Source organism: Passer domesticus, chromosome 5, assembly GCF_036417665.1.
Source record: "Passer domesticus isolate bPasDom1 chromosome 5, bPasDom1.hap1, whole genome shotgun sequence".
In the NCBI taxonomy this organism is placed as follows: Eukaryota; Metazoa; Chordata; class Aves; order Passeriformes; family Passeridae; genus Passer; species Passer domesticus.
In genome coordinates, this window is record NC_087478.1 from 5,027,280 (window position 1) to 5,040,848 (window position 13,569).

At 45.6% G+C, this 13,569-nt stretch overlaps 2 protein-coding genes across 4 annotated transcripts in view; one reads left to right on the top strand and one right to left on the bottom strand.

The window, feature by feature from the left end:
• The window catches only part of UPF2 (UPF2 regulator of nonsense mediated mRNA decay), a 52,897-nt gene extending 52,758 nt beyond the window's left edge, over positions 1-139 (bottom strand). The window contains exon 1 of the mRNA XM_064421770.1: positions 1-139. The gene's annotated coding sequence lies outside the window, so the exon portion shown is untranslated.
• The window catches only part of DHTKD1 (dehydrogenase E1 and transketolase domain containing 1), a 24,635-nt gene continuing 11,204 nt past the window's right edge, over positions 139-13,569 (top strand). Inside the window, exons 1-5 of one of the 3 annotated variants that reach the window (XM_064421773.1) lie at positions 139-373; positions 6,932-7,087; positions 7,573-7,784; positions 9,405-9,599; positions 10,611-10,880. In XM_064421773.1, the coding sequence (XP_064277843.1) occupies positions 346-373; positions 6,932-7,087; positions 7,573-7,784; positions 9,405-9,599; positions 10,611-10,880 (861 nt within the window). In that variant the 5' untranslated portion in view covers positions 139-345. Of the gene's footprint in view, positions 374-734; positions 5,242-6,931; positions 7,088-7,572; positions 7,785-9,404; positions 9,600-10,610; positions 10,881-13,569 lie in introns of those variants that run through there. The other 2 variants (XM_064421772.1, XM_064421771.1) reach the window with 2 other exon arrangements.

Below are 13,569 nucleotides of genomic sequence, written 5' to 3' on the forward strand. Positions count from 1 at the left end.
CTGTGCCCGGTGCCGACATGGGCCCGCCCGGCTCGGCCGCCGCCGCCGCCTCCTCCGCCCCTCCGAGGCCCCCGAGCGCTTCTCCCCTCACGGCGAGCGGGCCGCCGCCGCGCTGCCTGACCCACGGCGCTGCCCCGACCGAGCCCGCCGCGCCCGCCCCGCCCCGCCCGGGCGCGAAGGGAGGAGCGGCGGCGCTTCACGGCGGCAGAGCCGCGGCTGCGGGCGGCGCGGAGCGGCGCTCCCCGCGGGGCGGGGGTTAGGCAGCGCGGAGGGCAGCCCCGCGCGGGGGCCTGGCGGCGGACGGGTTACCGGGAGTGCGGAGGCGGAAGGGGAAGAGGAACGGGAATGGGAATGGGAATGGAAGAGGAAAAGGGTTCGGCCCCGCGTCCCTCACGGCGGCGGGGAAGGGGGAAATAGCTTCCGAATGTCGCTTCCTTGGTGGCCTCAGCGCACGACTTCTGGGGCCGCGTGACGTCACCGCGGTGACGTGTCCGCGCCCGCCAGGCGTCACGGCAGCCGCCGTGCCGCGGGTGGGGCCCGCCGGTGTCACCGCGATAAACATTGGGGTGACAGCGTCTGAACGCCAAACTGCTGCCTCGGGGTGGTTCCACCGGCGTCCATTACGGCTCCTCAGCACACGGGGACCAGGAGCTGCTGCGGAGGCTCCAGCGGAGCCCAGGGGTGAGGAGGCCTCTGGAGCGTCTGTCCTGTGGGGAGACCGCGGGAGCTCGGCCTGGGCAGCCGGAGAGGGGAACACTGAGGGGGCATTTCAGGAATGCCAGGAAATGTCCCCAGGGCAGGTGCCAAGAGGTGCCCGGCTCATCTCAGAGGTGCTGAGTGACAGAGCAATGGCCATAAAATATAACATAACAAAGAGATTTTTCTCCAGTGAGGAAGAACTTCTCTACGTTGAGGATGGCAATGGGACAGGCTGCTCTCAGGGGCTCCCTCTGGAGACACTCACAACCCACCTGGATGTGTTCCTGTGCCACCTGCTCCAGGTGACTGGATGGTCGCCAGAGGTGCCTTCCAAACCCACCCGTTCTGACATTCTGTGATTCTGTCATTATTTTCTAGTCTAAATTTGGTCTCTCTGCCCTCCAGTCCAGTCACGGTCCCCACCTGGGCATCTGAGGATATTTTACAGTGGTGAATTTAGTGAAACTCCTGGAGTTGTTGGAAAGGCTCTCTGCCTGCAGTTCTGGGCACGGCATCACCTCTTGGGCAACTCTGGAGCTGCCTGAGCTGGGAAAAGCTGGCACAGCCCAGAGCTGCAGAGTGAGAATCTGGTGTTTATTTTACATTTTGGATCCAGGTTCTGACAGAAGCTTTTAGGTTGGGAAAGCCTTTACCCCCCTCTGGGCTTGGAACAAGCCTTCAGCAGTATTGGACCTTGACAGCAGGCACAGGCCTGGGTGTACATAACGAGGTTTTTCAGCTGTTAAAGTTGCTTTTTGTTCAGAGGCAAGAGTCAGCCCCAACAGAAGACACTGTTTACAGATACAGAGCTTTAGGTGTGTGCTGCCAGCTGGTACAGGACTAGACAGGCTTTTTTTTTATTTTCCAGGGAAGAGCTCTCCTCCCTGCTATTTAACTTCATTGCTCATTTTGCAGACATATCTAAAAATCTTTCTGGACAAGGTTGAAAGGATGGAGTCGTGCTTGTTGTTGACACAGATCATGCACATGTCCCTGCTCACAAAGATCTCATTTGCTTGCCAAAATATCTTAAACTACCAAGCTAATTAAACTGATTCACTGGAGTGAGAAGATCCATGGCAGAACATAGTGAAAAGAGGGAGGGAAAATCCATGTTAGTGTTGGCACTTTATTTTCCAGAGGCACCAATCCTTTGGATTACTCTTTTTAGGGGGAATTGGGTTATACTTGGGTTAAGTATCAGTGGCATTACATCAAGAGATGTTGGCTTATTTTCTTCTGAAGCACAATGCTGCTGCCCTTTCCAACATGAACAAAAAGCACAATCACTACAGTTTTGAAAGAAATAAAAATCTCCTTTTGTGTTTATACCACACTCCCACATCTACAATTATGTTGGAGCTCTCTCTTGTAAAGGCCATGCAAGCAAACTTCAGAAAACTTTTCCTTCTAAAGTACCTGTTTCATTTGTGCACATACTAATCCAGCTTTTGTACTGATTTACCAAAACCAGGCAGCTGTCATTCCCTGAATCTCAGACATAAAGCATGTCTTTTTTTTTTAAATTCCTGAAGCTCTTCTTCCCAAATTTTTTTATATATTTCCTCAATTACTGGCACCAGACATGCACACAGTATTTAAATTGTGCCAAATACTGGCCTAATGTAGAATCTGTAGGTGTCCTCTATATTTCCTTGCAGCCAAATCCAGCAAATTATCTGCTTTTCCAAGTGAGTGGATATTCACATAATTTTTTTAGACCCACCTGCTTTTTTCTCATGATTTTTGGAGATTATTTATAGCCACTGTTTCCTGGAAAGGAGCTACATTTTAGTGCACATACTCTTTGAACATGTGCAAGCTTTCACCTCATCCTGTTAAAATAAGTTGTGTTTGCTTATCTCCATCGTGAATCTCAGATTCAAGGTGACATCTCCTCACCACTTACCTCCAGCTGACAAACTTCATCAGCACTCGAGGTGTGGGCAGCTTTTCTGGGTTCATCTAACTACTAAAGTAGCAAGGGGGAGAATTCCTTTAGAAATATTCCCAGTGCTGCTGATTTTCTATGCTGCCAGGTAGTCAGACATTTACTATTTAGTATGCACAGCCTTGTTTTGGGGCATTTCTCATATTTTTAGTGAGAGCATCATGTAGTACTGGATGAACCTCACACAGGAGCCTTCTCCAGGACAGGCTTTGTGCCAGAAGAGCCAGGCTGGGAGAGTCACGTTGCCTACACCCTCAGCAGTGGTGTTTGTGCTGGCACAGGTACCACCTTCTCACATTTAGACATGAATCAAAGTCAACAAAACCTTTCCTTGACCTAGATATAGCCACAGCAATGCTTTTGTCACATGGAATCACATCCTACACAAGATGATTATGTTGGCAAATCTGCAAAGTGCTTTAAGTCTTTATTAACTGGATTTTGATTCACATAAAAACCCAACAAGTTGACTTGATGAGATATATATTTCATAAACACCTGCTTAGACTTTATTAAACTTCTATTAATAGAACTTATATATACAAATATTCAGCTAGTTCTCTGAGATCCACATTGTGCGTCTGAAACATCTCATTGGAGAAACTGGAAAATTTTTAATGCTCAAACCTATTCCTATCCATGCTAATATTCAACTAACTGCCTATATGATTCAAGAAAAACCACAGTGATATCTGCTGTTTGACTGGTGTTTGCTTAAGAACTGTGGAAAAGTATTTCATCATCCTGCAACCTGCCTGCAACATTTGTCTTTTTCCCCAAGCACAGAATGGAAATATTTAACTACATCAAAGTTTTCTCCATCTCCACTGTCAGCTTCAAAAAAAATCACATAATCTTGCAGCATTATTTTTAAGGTTCCTTCATTCTAATTGAAAAAAATATGACTATTCACAGCCACATTTCTACTACTGTATGGACCACATATCCACTGTCCTTGTGTCACTGCCCTCTTTGCAGCATTAAAAGTCATTTATTTTTATATTTTTCTCCCACATTGGGTTTTACAAATATGCATAAACCCAACCATGCAGGCCTTAAGGAACACAAGTGGCCCCTCTGCAAGAACTGTGAATATCATAAAATCCCAGACCAGCTGGGATGTCGGAACTGATTCACTTCTGAAATCCAGTCTCACCTGTTCCAAAGGCAAATACCATGGTTTGATTTGGACAAAAAATGCTCTTTGATTTCCTCATTGTGAAGGCTACAGGAACACAGCCAAGCCTACAGACAGGGAACTTGCCAGTACCCCAGACCTGCATTCACACAAAGTTTACAGAATCACAGAAAAGTTGAGATTGGAAGGGACATTTAAAGAATATCTTGTGCAGCCCCCTGCCACAGGCAGGGACACCTTCCACTATTCCAGAGATGATGAGAGGTCTATCCAACTTGTCCTTGGACACGTCTACAGGTGGGGCATCCACAGCTTCCCTTCACAGCCTGTTTGGTACCTTACCCCGCTCACAGCAAAGAACATCCTCCTAATACTCAATCTAAACCTACACTCTCTTGGTTTGAAGCCATTCCTCCTTGTCCTGTCACTAAATGCTCTTGTAAAAAATCCATCTCCATCTTTTCTTGCAGACTCCCTTCAGGTACTAGAAGGCTGCAATTAAGTCATGTGGAAGCCTTCTCTTCTGCAGGCTGAACAATCCCAACTCCCTCAGCCTTTCCTCATAGGAATGGTGCTCCACCTCTCTAATCATCTTGGTGGCCTCCTCTGGATTTGCTCCAACAGAACCACGTCCCTCGTGTGCTGAGGATCCCAGAGCTGGATGCAGCACTGCAGGCGGGGTCTCACCAGTGTAGAGTTGGAAGGCACCTCTGGAGATCATCCAGCCCAACCCCACTGCCAAGGCAGGGTCACCTGGAGCAGGTGATGCAGGAACACATCCAGGTGGGTTCTGAATGTCTCCACAGAAGGAGACTCACAACATCCCTGAGCGCCTGTCCCAGTGCTCTGCCAGTCCCAACGAAAAGTTCTTCCTCGTGTTGAGGTGGAACTTCTTGGGTTTTATTTTACGGCCATTGCTCCTAGTCCTGTTGCTGGGCGCTACTGCAAAGAGTCTGACACCAACTTCTTGGCATCCACCTTTGAGACATTTCTATGCATTTATGAAATCTCCTCGCAGTCTTCTCCAGGCTGACCAGGCCGAGCTCCCGCAGTCTCCTCACAGAAGAGATGCTCCAGAGGCCTCCTCATCTCTGTGCAGCTCCGTGTCTCCCTTGTGCTGAGGAGCCCAGAACTGGACACGGCACTCCACATTGCCTCGCTGGAGCCCGGAACATCATGTGCCTGCCCGTTCCGTCCGGCAGGGCCGGAGCCCTGAGGGGCCCCGCTGCAGACACCGCCCCCGGGGCTCGGGGCGGGTCCGGGGGCGGTGGCGGCGGCGGGGGCAGCGCGGCCATGGCCATGGCGGCCGCGGCGGGGGCTCGGGCCGTGAGCTCCGCGCTCTGCCGGGCCGGCCCCAGGCGCTGGTACCGCACCGAGCGCGGCGTCTACGGCTACAAACCGCGGAAGGCGGCGGGCGGGCGGGCGGAGGAGCAGCGCGGCGCCGGCAGAGCAGGTCGGACACCCCCGGGCAGAGGGAGCGCGGCGGGGGCTGCCCGGAGCGGGGCCCGGGCTCGGAGCTCTGAGGTGTGGCGTGTGTTGGTCCCGGCGGGGCAGAGCGCGGAGCAGCCGCTCCGAGAGCTCTCGGCTGAGGTTTCTGCAAGCCTGGGGTGCCTGGCTCCGCTCCACGGGCTGAAGCGGCTGTGAGAGCTCCGACTGCTGGAGTTTGGTCAGCGGTGGGCTCTCGGAGAGTTCTGCTCGTAGAAGTACCTCTGCCTGTCATTCTCCTTTTGTGTCATGGGGCTTGAGCTAGCCGGACTGAGGGTGGTGAGGCACTGAACAGGTTGTCCAGGGAGGTTGTGGATGCCCCAATCCTGACGGTTCAAAACCAGATGGGATAAAACTTCGAGGAGCCTGGTTTAGTGGGAGGTGCTCCTGCCCACGGCGGGGAGGTTCGGACCTCATGGTCTGTAAAGTCCCTTCCAACCCGTTAACATTCTAGGATTCCATGATTAAATACCCCTAACTCTCTCCTGTAGCAAAACTGTGTTGCTTTTAGCTCCGTTTTACATTGCAGAAAGGTGATTTTAAGCAGAAAACTCTTCTAGATAGGAGTGTGGTGCTTCCATTAACTTTACTCTGGCGACTGGTGGGAATTAAACCCTTTGCCCAGGAGCAGGAGTGAAACCAGTTTGTAGCTCCTGGACACCGAGGCCCATCACAAAGTAGCCTCCTTGTTAATGATTAACATATTTTTATGTAACATTTTAAAAATTGCGTTTAAACAGCCTCCTTGCTGAGAGCATTGTGGGCACTGTTAGCCTTATGTCTGGGTTATGTCCCTCTGTTGTAGAACTCAGTAGAGAAAAGGACCTGTTTTGAATGGGCTGACAAGTGTCAGAGAAATAACCTTCTGCTATGGTCTGAGAAGTGCATTGTTTTGGAAAACAAAAGCCTTCTGACCTGACTACTGTCAGTGCTGCGTTTTTACTGGGATGAAAAACCCTTCCACATTAGGAATGCTTTATAAGGTTCATGTCATTAATTTGTAGCAGGTTATGCCTGCAGTATGTTTTATTGTTTGCAGTTTATCAGCCTGGTCTGTGGCTGTGCTCAGTGACAATAACGTGTGTGTGACCTCTCAGCTGGTCAAATTCTGCCCATGTTGATAATTTTTACCACATTTGGCTCAGCACATGTTCTTGGCTCCTGCAGACAGACTTTGGGTTTTATGAAGTCACGGGGCCTGAATTATTGTTGAGACCCAATCCTCCTGTCATTCCAGCAAGGAACAAGGAAGGATAAGTTACAGGATTGAGTTGGCTTAGGAAATAAGACTATACACTGGTAATGTGCTGATCTTGACTTGAACATACCTGTTTGTAGTGATTTTGGTTCACTGTTGTAGAGCGATTTGAAGCAAAATGAAGTAGCTTTCCATATTTTTACACGAGCCTACCCTGTGAGGGGAACTGTGGGGAAATCTAGAGTGTACTTGCTTGAAAATCGCTTTGGGGAGCAGATTTAGCAGTTTGCTGGTGGGAGCTGTTGTGGGGTAATAAGGTAGAAATAACTGCATAGAAAAGTTCTCTTTCCAGCCAGAACCTTGATGGTTGCCAGCAGACAAAACATTCCTGTGTTGGTGCTCTAAGTGTATTTAATCTAAGCATGTGTGTGATACTGTTCTGCTTTCTTTTTGGTTTTAGTTGACCACGCTCTTGCTCGTTTAATAACTGCCTATGCTGAGCATGGCCACAAAGCAGCCAAAATAAACCCACTGTTTGCTGGCCGAGCTGTTATGAGCATGGTACCTGAAATCCAAGAGCTGGCTGAAGTTCTTCAGGGTCCTCTCGTTACTACAGGTGAGTCCACAGCCTTATCACAGCAAATTCTTTTCATGGCCAATTTACTGAGGGGCTGTGGCCTCTGTGGAAGATCAGATATTGAGTGGTGGCTCAATCACTGATGAAAACTGTTGGACAGAAAATTGTCAACTTCAGCATACATACGTCTGTTGCAGAAATCACACTGCAGTGAGAGGCTGCCTTCTAGCATCTTCAGAAATCATGAAAATTTGTGCTTGTTCTTACAGCTACTGAGGTTAAACATTAATTTTTTGTGTTACTGTAACATTCTATGATTTACCACAATACTTAACGCTGTGGTGAAGGTTTGAAAATACAGGGGCAGAAGTCAAGAATTGTCTTTTCTTGTCTCTCTTAGAGCCTTGCTGCAGCCTTAAACAAAGGAAGGGGGGGTCTTTCTCATTGCTTTATTTTCTCCAAAACAGATCTTCCTGCTTCCCCTCCTCCCCCAAAGTGACTTAATAACATTTATTTCCCACCAGGACTTATAAACATGGGAAAAGAGGAGGCTTCTGTAGAGGATGTGATGGCTTACCTTGACCATATATACTGCGGGCATATTTCCATAGAAACAAGCCAGCTTCCAACTTTGGAGGAGAGAGAATGGTTTGCTAAAAGGTTTGAAGAGCTAAAGCAAGAAGCATTTACACCTGAAGAGAAAAAGCACTTGTGCAAACTAATGCTGGAGTCCCAGGTACTTTGTTCTCTGTTACTGGATTGTAATAGTCATGGACTCTGTCATGCATCCTTTACTATTCTGGACACAATTCATGCAGAAAAAGAACAATCACTGTCCTGGAAGGCTTTGACAGTGTGCAGGAGGAAGTACAAGGCTTTGCCTGAAGCAGTGCAATGCAGGAATTTCACTGGAGTTTGTTGCTGAATTAACTTACCAGCCATTACTGAAATAATGATGCTATAAACCCATGAATGATCAGTCTTCAAAAGTGATACACTCTTAGATTAATGATCTGACAGCTCATATTGAATGTTACTGATGGGACCACAAGGTTGAACAGAGCTCTGTGAAATCTTGTGCTCTTGCTTAGCTGTTCTGTGTTTTCCTCTCACCCTCATGCTGATCTGTTTTACTGTCCTTAAAATATGCCGTCCCTCAAGGTTTTAGAAGAACAAATCAGAGTTGGACTGAGTTGCTATCATATAGCACTGGTGCTTTTCAGCAAGGAACCTTTGTTCAATGCCTTCTATAAGGAAGTGAAATATTTATGCACTTTTGAAATGTATAGAGAAAATTTATTCCTATACTTCTGTAGTGTGAAAAGTTTTAATTTTTTCCCCTTTTCTTCCCATGTTATCCAGAATGATTGAAAGGTAGAAGAGCAGGATCTGTGAAGGTTGGAAAGGTAGAAGAGCAGGATCTGTGAAAGTGTCCCTGTTTCCAGTTTTCCAAGTGGAAGGAGTGTTAAATGTAATATTTACCAATGACTGAACGGAAGTATATAGCCCACTTTGTATTTTTTGTAGCCTCTTTGGCAGCTAGAGGAATTTGATGGTGACACAGGAGGGTGATATTGGGACCCTGATGTACTCTACTTTAATTTCAGTATGACCACAAGTATATTAAGAGTATATAAATTAACCCTGACAGAAAAAAACTGCCGTTATATGTGACCAGTTTTGTATACATTATTCCTTAGAACTCAATATTGCTCAACAAGCAGTTGGCTCAGATCTTTGGGTGTGACTTAGTCTTCCCTTCTCAGTTACAGACTTTTTTTAGTTTCTGTCTTCAGTTGCAAAAACAAAAGAAATGTCCAGTGCTTCCAAAACTTGGTCACTTATTAGAGCTTTCTAGGAGGTGAATGGAGTGAAGTGAGAAGAAAATGAAGTAAATACAGATTCATTTATTTTTCTTCTCCCAAGCATTCTACCTACGTAATAAGGACTGGGCCTAATGTAAATCAAAATGAATCTCTGCTTCGCTAGCACTTTGTATCTCAAGATCATTATGGTATATATTGTAAAAAGAACATTCCTAAATTTCCACCTAAAACAGGTAAACTACCAAGGAATTTGTAAATTAATCTGGTGGTAGAATTCTTGAAGCACTTTCCATGTGAGACAGAGAAAGTTTGGTCCTCAATGCAACATTTTTCTGCTTAGAGCTGATTTTTTTATAGTCATCATAGCTTCTGGTCTCAGACTGTGTGGGTGGAGAGTGAGATGAGACTTTCCAGGGGTATGTTTAGATTTGTATGCCTCAAGGGTATAAACATAAATTATATTTCAATTTTATAAACAGAAGGCTGCTGCTTAAAATAGCCTAATACTGAAGTTGTCCTGTTTTTAACAGGAGTTTGATCACTTCTTGGCCACCAAGTTTGCCACGGTGAAGAGATATGGTGGTGAGGGAGCAGAGAGCATGATGGGTTTCTTCCACGAGCTGTTCAAGATGTGCGCCTACAGCGGGGTCACGGATATCATCATTGGAATGCCCCACAGGGGGAGGCTGAACCTGCTCGCAGGCTTACTCCAGCTTCCTCCTGAGGTAGGTGTCTTGGTTTGAAAAGACAGGTGTCTGCTAAGGAAGGCAGAAGCCTCTCTTGAAATGGAAAATGTAAACCTTCTCGCTCTGAATTATTACAATTTTGAAATTAAGGGGCTCTCAGGCAAAGATATGGGAGCAGGAATAACAGTTCTTTACTAGGAAAATTAAAAATAAAAATGCAGTAATACAAAACAAAACCACTGACAGAGTCAGAATAGGATCTGACGCCCTCTGGGTCAGAGTGTTGGTAGCAGTCCCATTAAATGGTGGCTGGAGTCGTCCTGGAGTGACAAATGTTGTTCTGTTGAAGCATTGATCCTGTAGAAGGGTGGAGTTTTCCTCTGAAGGGTCAGTGGTGGTGTAGATGGGCCTGGTATTCCTCTGGGAATCCAGTGGAGAAGAAAGCTGCTCTTCTGGGTATCCAGTGAGAAAAGGCTGCCTGTGTTGTTCCAAATATCAGATTTTATCCAGGTAGGAATGCTTTACTCCTCCCCCTGGGTGGAGCATCTCCTAAGGGGATGATGGAATTTTATCAGCTATGGAACGGCCCATTAACAGCAGATATCTCCTGGAGGGAGGATTGATTGTGGAAGAGATAAAGAAAACTGCCCCACCTGTTTTTAACAGACAGCCCAATTAACAGAAGATAGCTGCCCCACCTCTAACAGATGCCAATAGAATACACACAGAAGCTACATCTTGCAACCTAAGACAGTAAGAGATTTGTAATCTCACAGTCAGTTGCCCGGTTTATTTGCAGTAAAATAAACCCCCAAAAGTTTGCCATGTTGTAAATGCTGGAGCAATAAAATGTTACCTGTGTGAGAGTGTTCTCCCTTCCTATCAACATTCAGTGAACTGTCTGCAGAAAACTGTTAAAAGAACTCTAATGAATGGTGTTATGTTCTGCTACTTTGAAGCATCATTGCAATTTCAGGAGTAGGAGAGAGTTTTTCTTTCAATGTGTCAGTGAATCAGAAAAGAGTTTTAACCAAATCTGTTTCCCTGCAGCTCATGTTCCGCAAGATGCGTGGTTTGAGCGAGTTTCCAGAGAATTCAGCAGCCATTGGGGATGTTCTCTCCCACCTGACATCTTCTGTAGATCTGGACTTCGGCTCCCACAGACCTGTGCATGTCACCTTGCTGCCCAACCCCTCACACTTAGAAGCCATCAACCCAGTGGCTGTGGGCAAGACCCGAGCCAGGCAACAGACCCTGCTCGATGGCGATTACTCCCCAGAGAGCTCTGCACAGCCTGGGGACAAAGTTATTTGCCTGCAGGTATTTTGCTCAGCTATTGTAATTTATATTTGTAAGACTTGCTGGACTAGAATGTGAACAGGAGCGTACATAGAAATATCAAACAAAACTGAGTTAATGTATGATGTCAAGAGCTGGGATCTTCTTTATGGAGAAAGAGGAGTGCTAGGAAGATCTCCAGGTGGCATTTGTGATGATGCTGGCATTTAAATAATTGCACTTCTAAGATTTCTGAATGCTGATTCTGATACCTCCCTTTATTTTAATAATATTCTGTATTGAGAGCCATGTGTGCCTTTCCTCAATTTTGCATTTAAAGTGCCACTGGAAGCTTTCTTTCAAATTAATGGGTTTGGAGAAGAGCTGTCAACAAGGCTGCAAAATGTTCAGGAGGATTTAGAATTTTGTCATTTTGTCATGGTACTGTTGAAGACTCTGCTGGAATTAGTTTTTACTCCTTGAACTGATTTGTATAGCTGTAGAAGCAATCCTAAACAGTTCCTTGATAAATTTTCTTGTCTTGCTTTGACTTGAACTTGGAAAAATAACTGAATTGAACTCTTAACATTTTAAGGCTAGGAGTAAAAACAAGTTGGGCACAAATGTTCTGTAAAGTACAACAGACATGGAGGAAGTTACATGTAGGAGGGAAAATGTATTTCAGTTTAAAAAATATTTTGTTTTCTTCTGGAAGGGGGGGATATTGTGAAAAAGAAGTCATGAGAATACAAAATATTCTGGGCAAGTTTGGGTTCTTAGTTTTTTATTAAAAGAAAGTCTTTGGAGCTTGCAAGTGCAGCCAACTTCTGCTTCCCAATATCTCTCCATCTTTCAGTGCAGTTATTTCTTAGTTTGAGAAGATACTATTGTTTCTTTCTCATAATGGTAAATCTTCAGCATGTAGTAATGAAAGTACTATGACTCTAAACAACAGTTCTTCAGGATAAATGGACTCTCCCTATCCAAGAAAATTTCACTTAGGATTTGTGGGGGTAAGTGACAGGGAGGACTGCGTAGCAGAGAAGAGGTACATTTGATTCCATATCAGTCAGCTGATTCAAAGTATTCCTAAAAGGAAGAAAACGTATCATCATTACTTGTGATTGTGTCTTTAAGAGGTACACAAGTGAGATTGGAAACAGGTAAATTTTTGATTCCAACTGTTAACTGCTTTCATTCAACTAATTGAGAAGAAAGAGATGAAAGCAGGCAGCTTGTGTTTCAGAATCTTGGTTTGGGAGTTTGACTTTGAACTTTCTGGTTTTACAGTGTTTCTCTTGAGACACTCTGAACTCTGAATTGTAGACACTCTGAACTCTGAATTGAGGTTTATACTTGCATTTTTTCTCTTCTTCCACAAGCCTCAGTATCAGAGCTTGAGGGGAGGATGACTAAAGATCAGTTAAGTTGCCATTGTCGGTGGTGAGCTTCATTTTCCAGGGTCTGAAGGTCTTCTTTCAGCTTTTTGCTGATTTAGCCCAGAGAAAAATGTGCCCTAGCAAAGACTGTTTCCATATTTTTGGTAGAATGAGTAAAATCCTACCTGCACCACAGGAATTGAATACTCTGGGGATTGAGATGCATATGAACAGTCTTGTGTAGTTGGATAGTCACTGTCTTTAGGCTTTAATGCTTTGGGATGTGCTAAAGGCCATAAAGTTTTCTCAGATGTTTTAGGGTCTTTACTCAAATGCCATCACTGAGATATGTAGCCTTCTTAGGCAGCAGAAGAAACCAGGAGGGAAAGGTAAAAACCCAACACTTCAGGAACAAGGGTAGCATGGTAAGGGATAGAGTGGGGATGCTGGCTTGTCTCTCTTGCAGTAGTTACCTTTGTTTTGCTGTGATACTTCTTAAAAATCTGTATGGGAATACCCAGTGCTGCCATTTCACTGGTGATTGCACCTCTGTCATCTTGGTGTACTGGCAGAAGTCTCTTAAGGCTTGAAACCACTATTCCATAACTAGAAAGCAGAACTGTCATCTGGTTTCAATAAGGAAGTACATCAATCTGCATAGTGACTTTAATCTGCAAATGACTGAGTCTGCATTCTGAGGAAACTGTCGTCATATTCATCAAAGGAGAACTGTCTCAATTTCAAAACATTGAAATGTTAGATGATTCTCCCTCCAGTACCTCTAGCCTTTGTTGGAAACCTGGGTTGGCTCTCACAGTATGCTCCCTTCCCCTTCCAAACGGTTTTTTTATTTGCAGTATTTATTTGCTATTGCTATTTAGAAATGTAACTAAGAATTTGGGTTTTATTTCCTTTTGGAAGTTTTTGGATGGGAGTGCTTCTGTTCGGTTCATTTTCCACTTTTTTTCTGTTCTTGTCTGTTTGGTAAGGTGGAAATGGGCCTAAGTCCCTGTTCACCAACATTCAGCTTCAGCAGAGGTGTGGTGAATGCTGTGCTGAGTGGCTCCCTTCATTCAGGGCTTGCCTCTGACTGCTGCACCTTTGCCATAGCCAGGAAGCTTGCAGGCACCTGGACACTGGTGGGTCAGTTTTAAGAGGTTATAGGTCAGTTCCAGGTAGGAATTACATCAGGCATTCATGTACATATGTTGGCTGCTGTGACCTTGTGTTAGTGATAAGGCTGCATAAACTCTCAAGTCATGGAAACAGTATTCTGAGAGGGATTAAGAAGTGGGTCCAGCTGGAAGTGTGTCTGTTCCATGTACCCAGTTTAGGAGGTCTTACTTAATGAG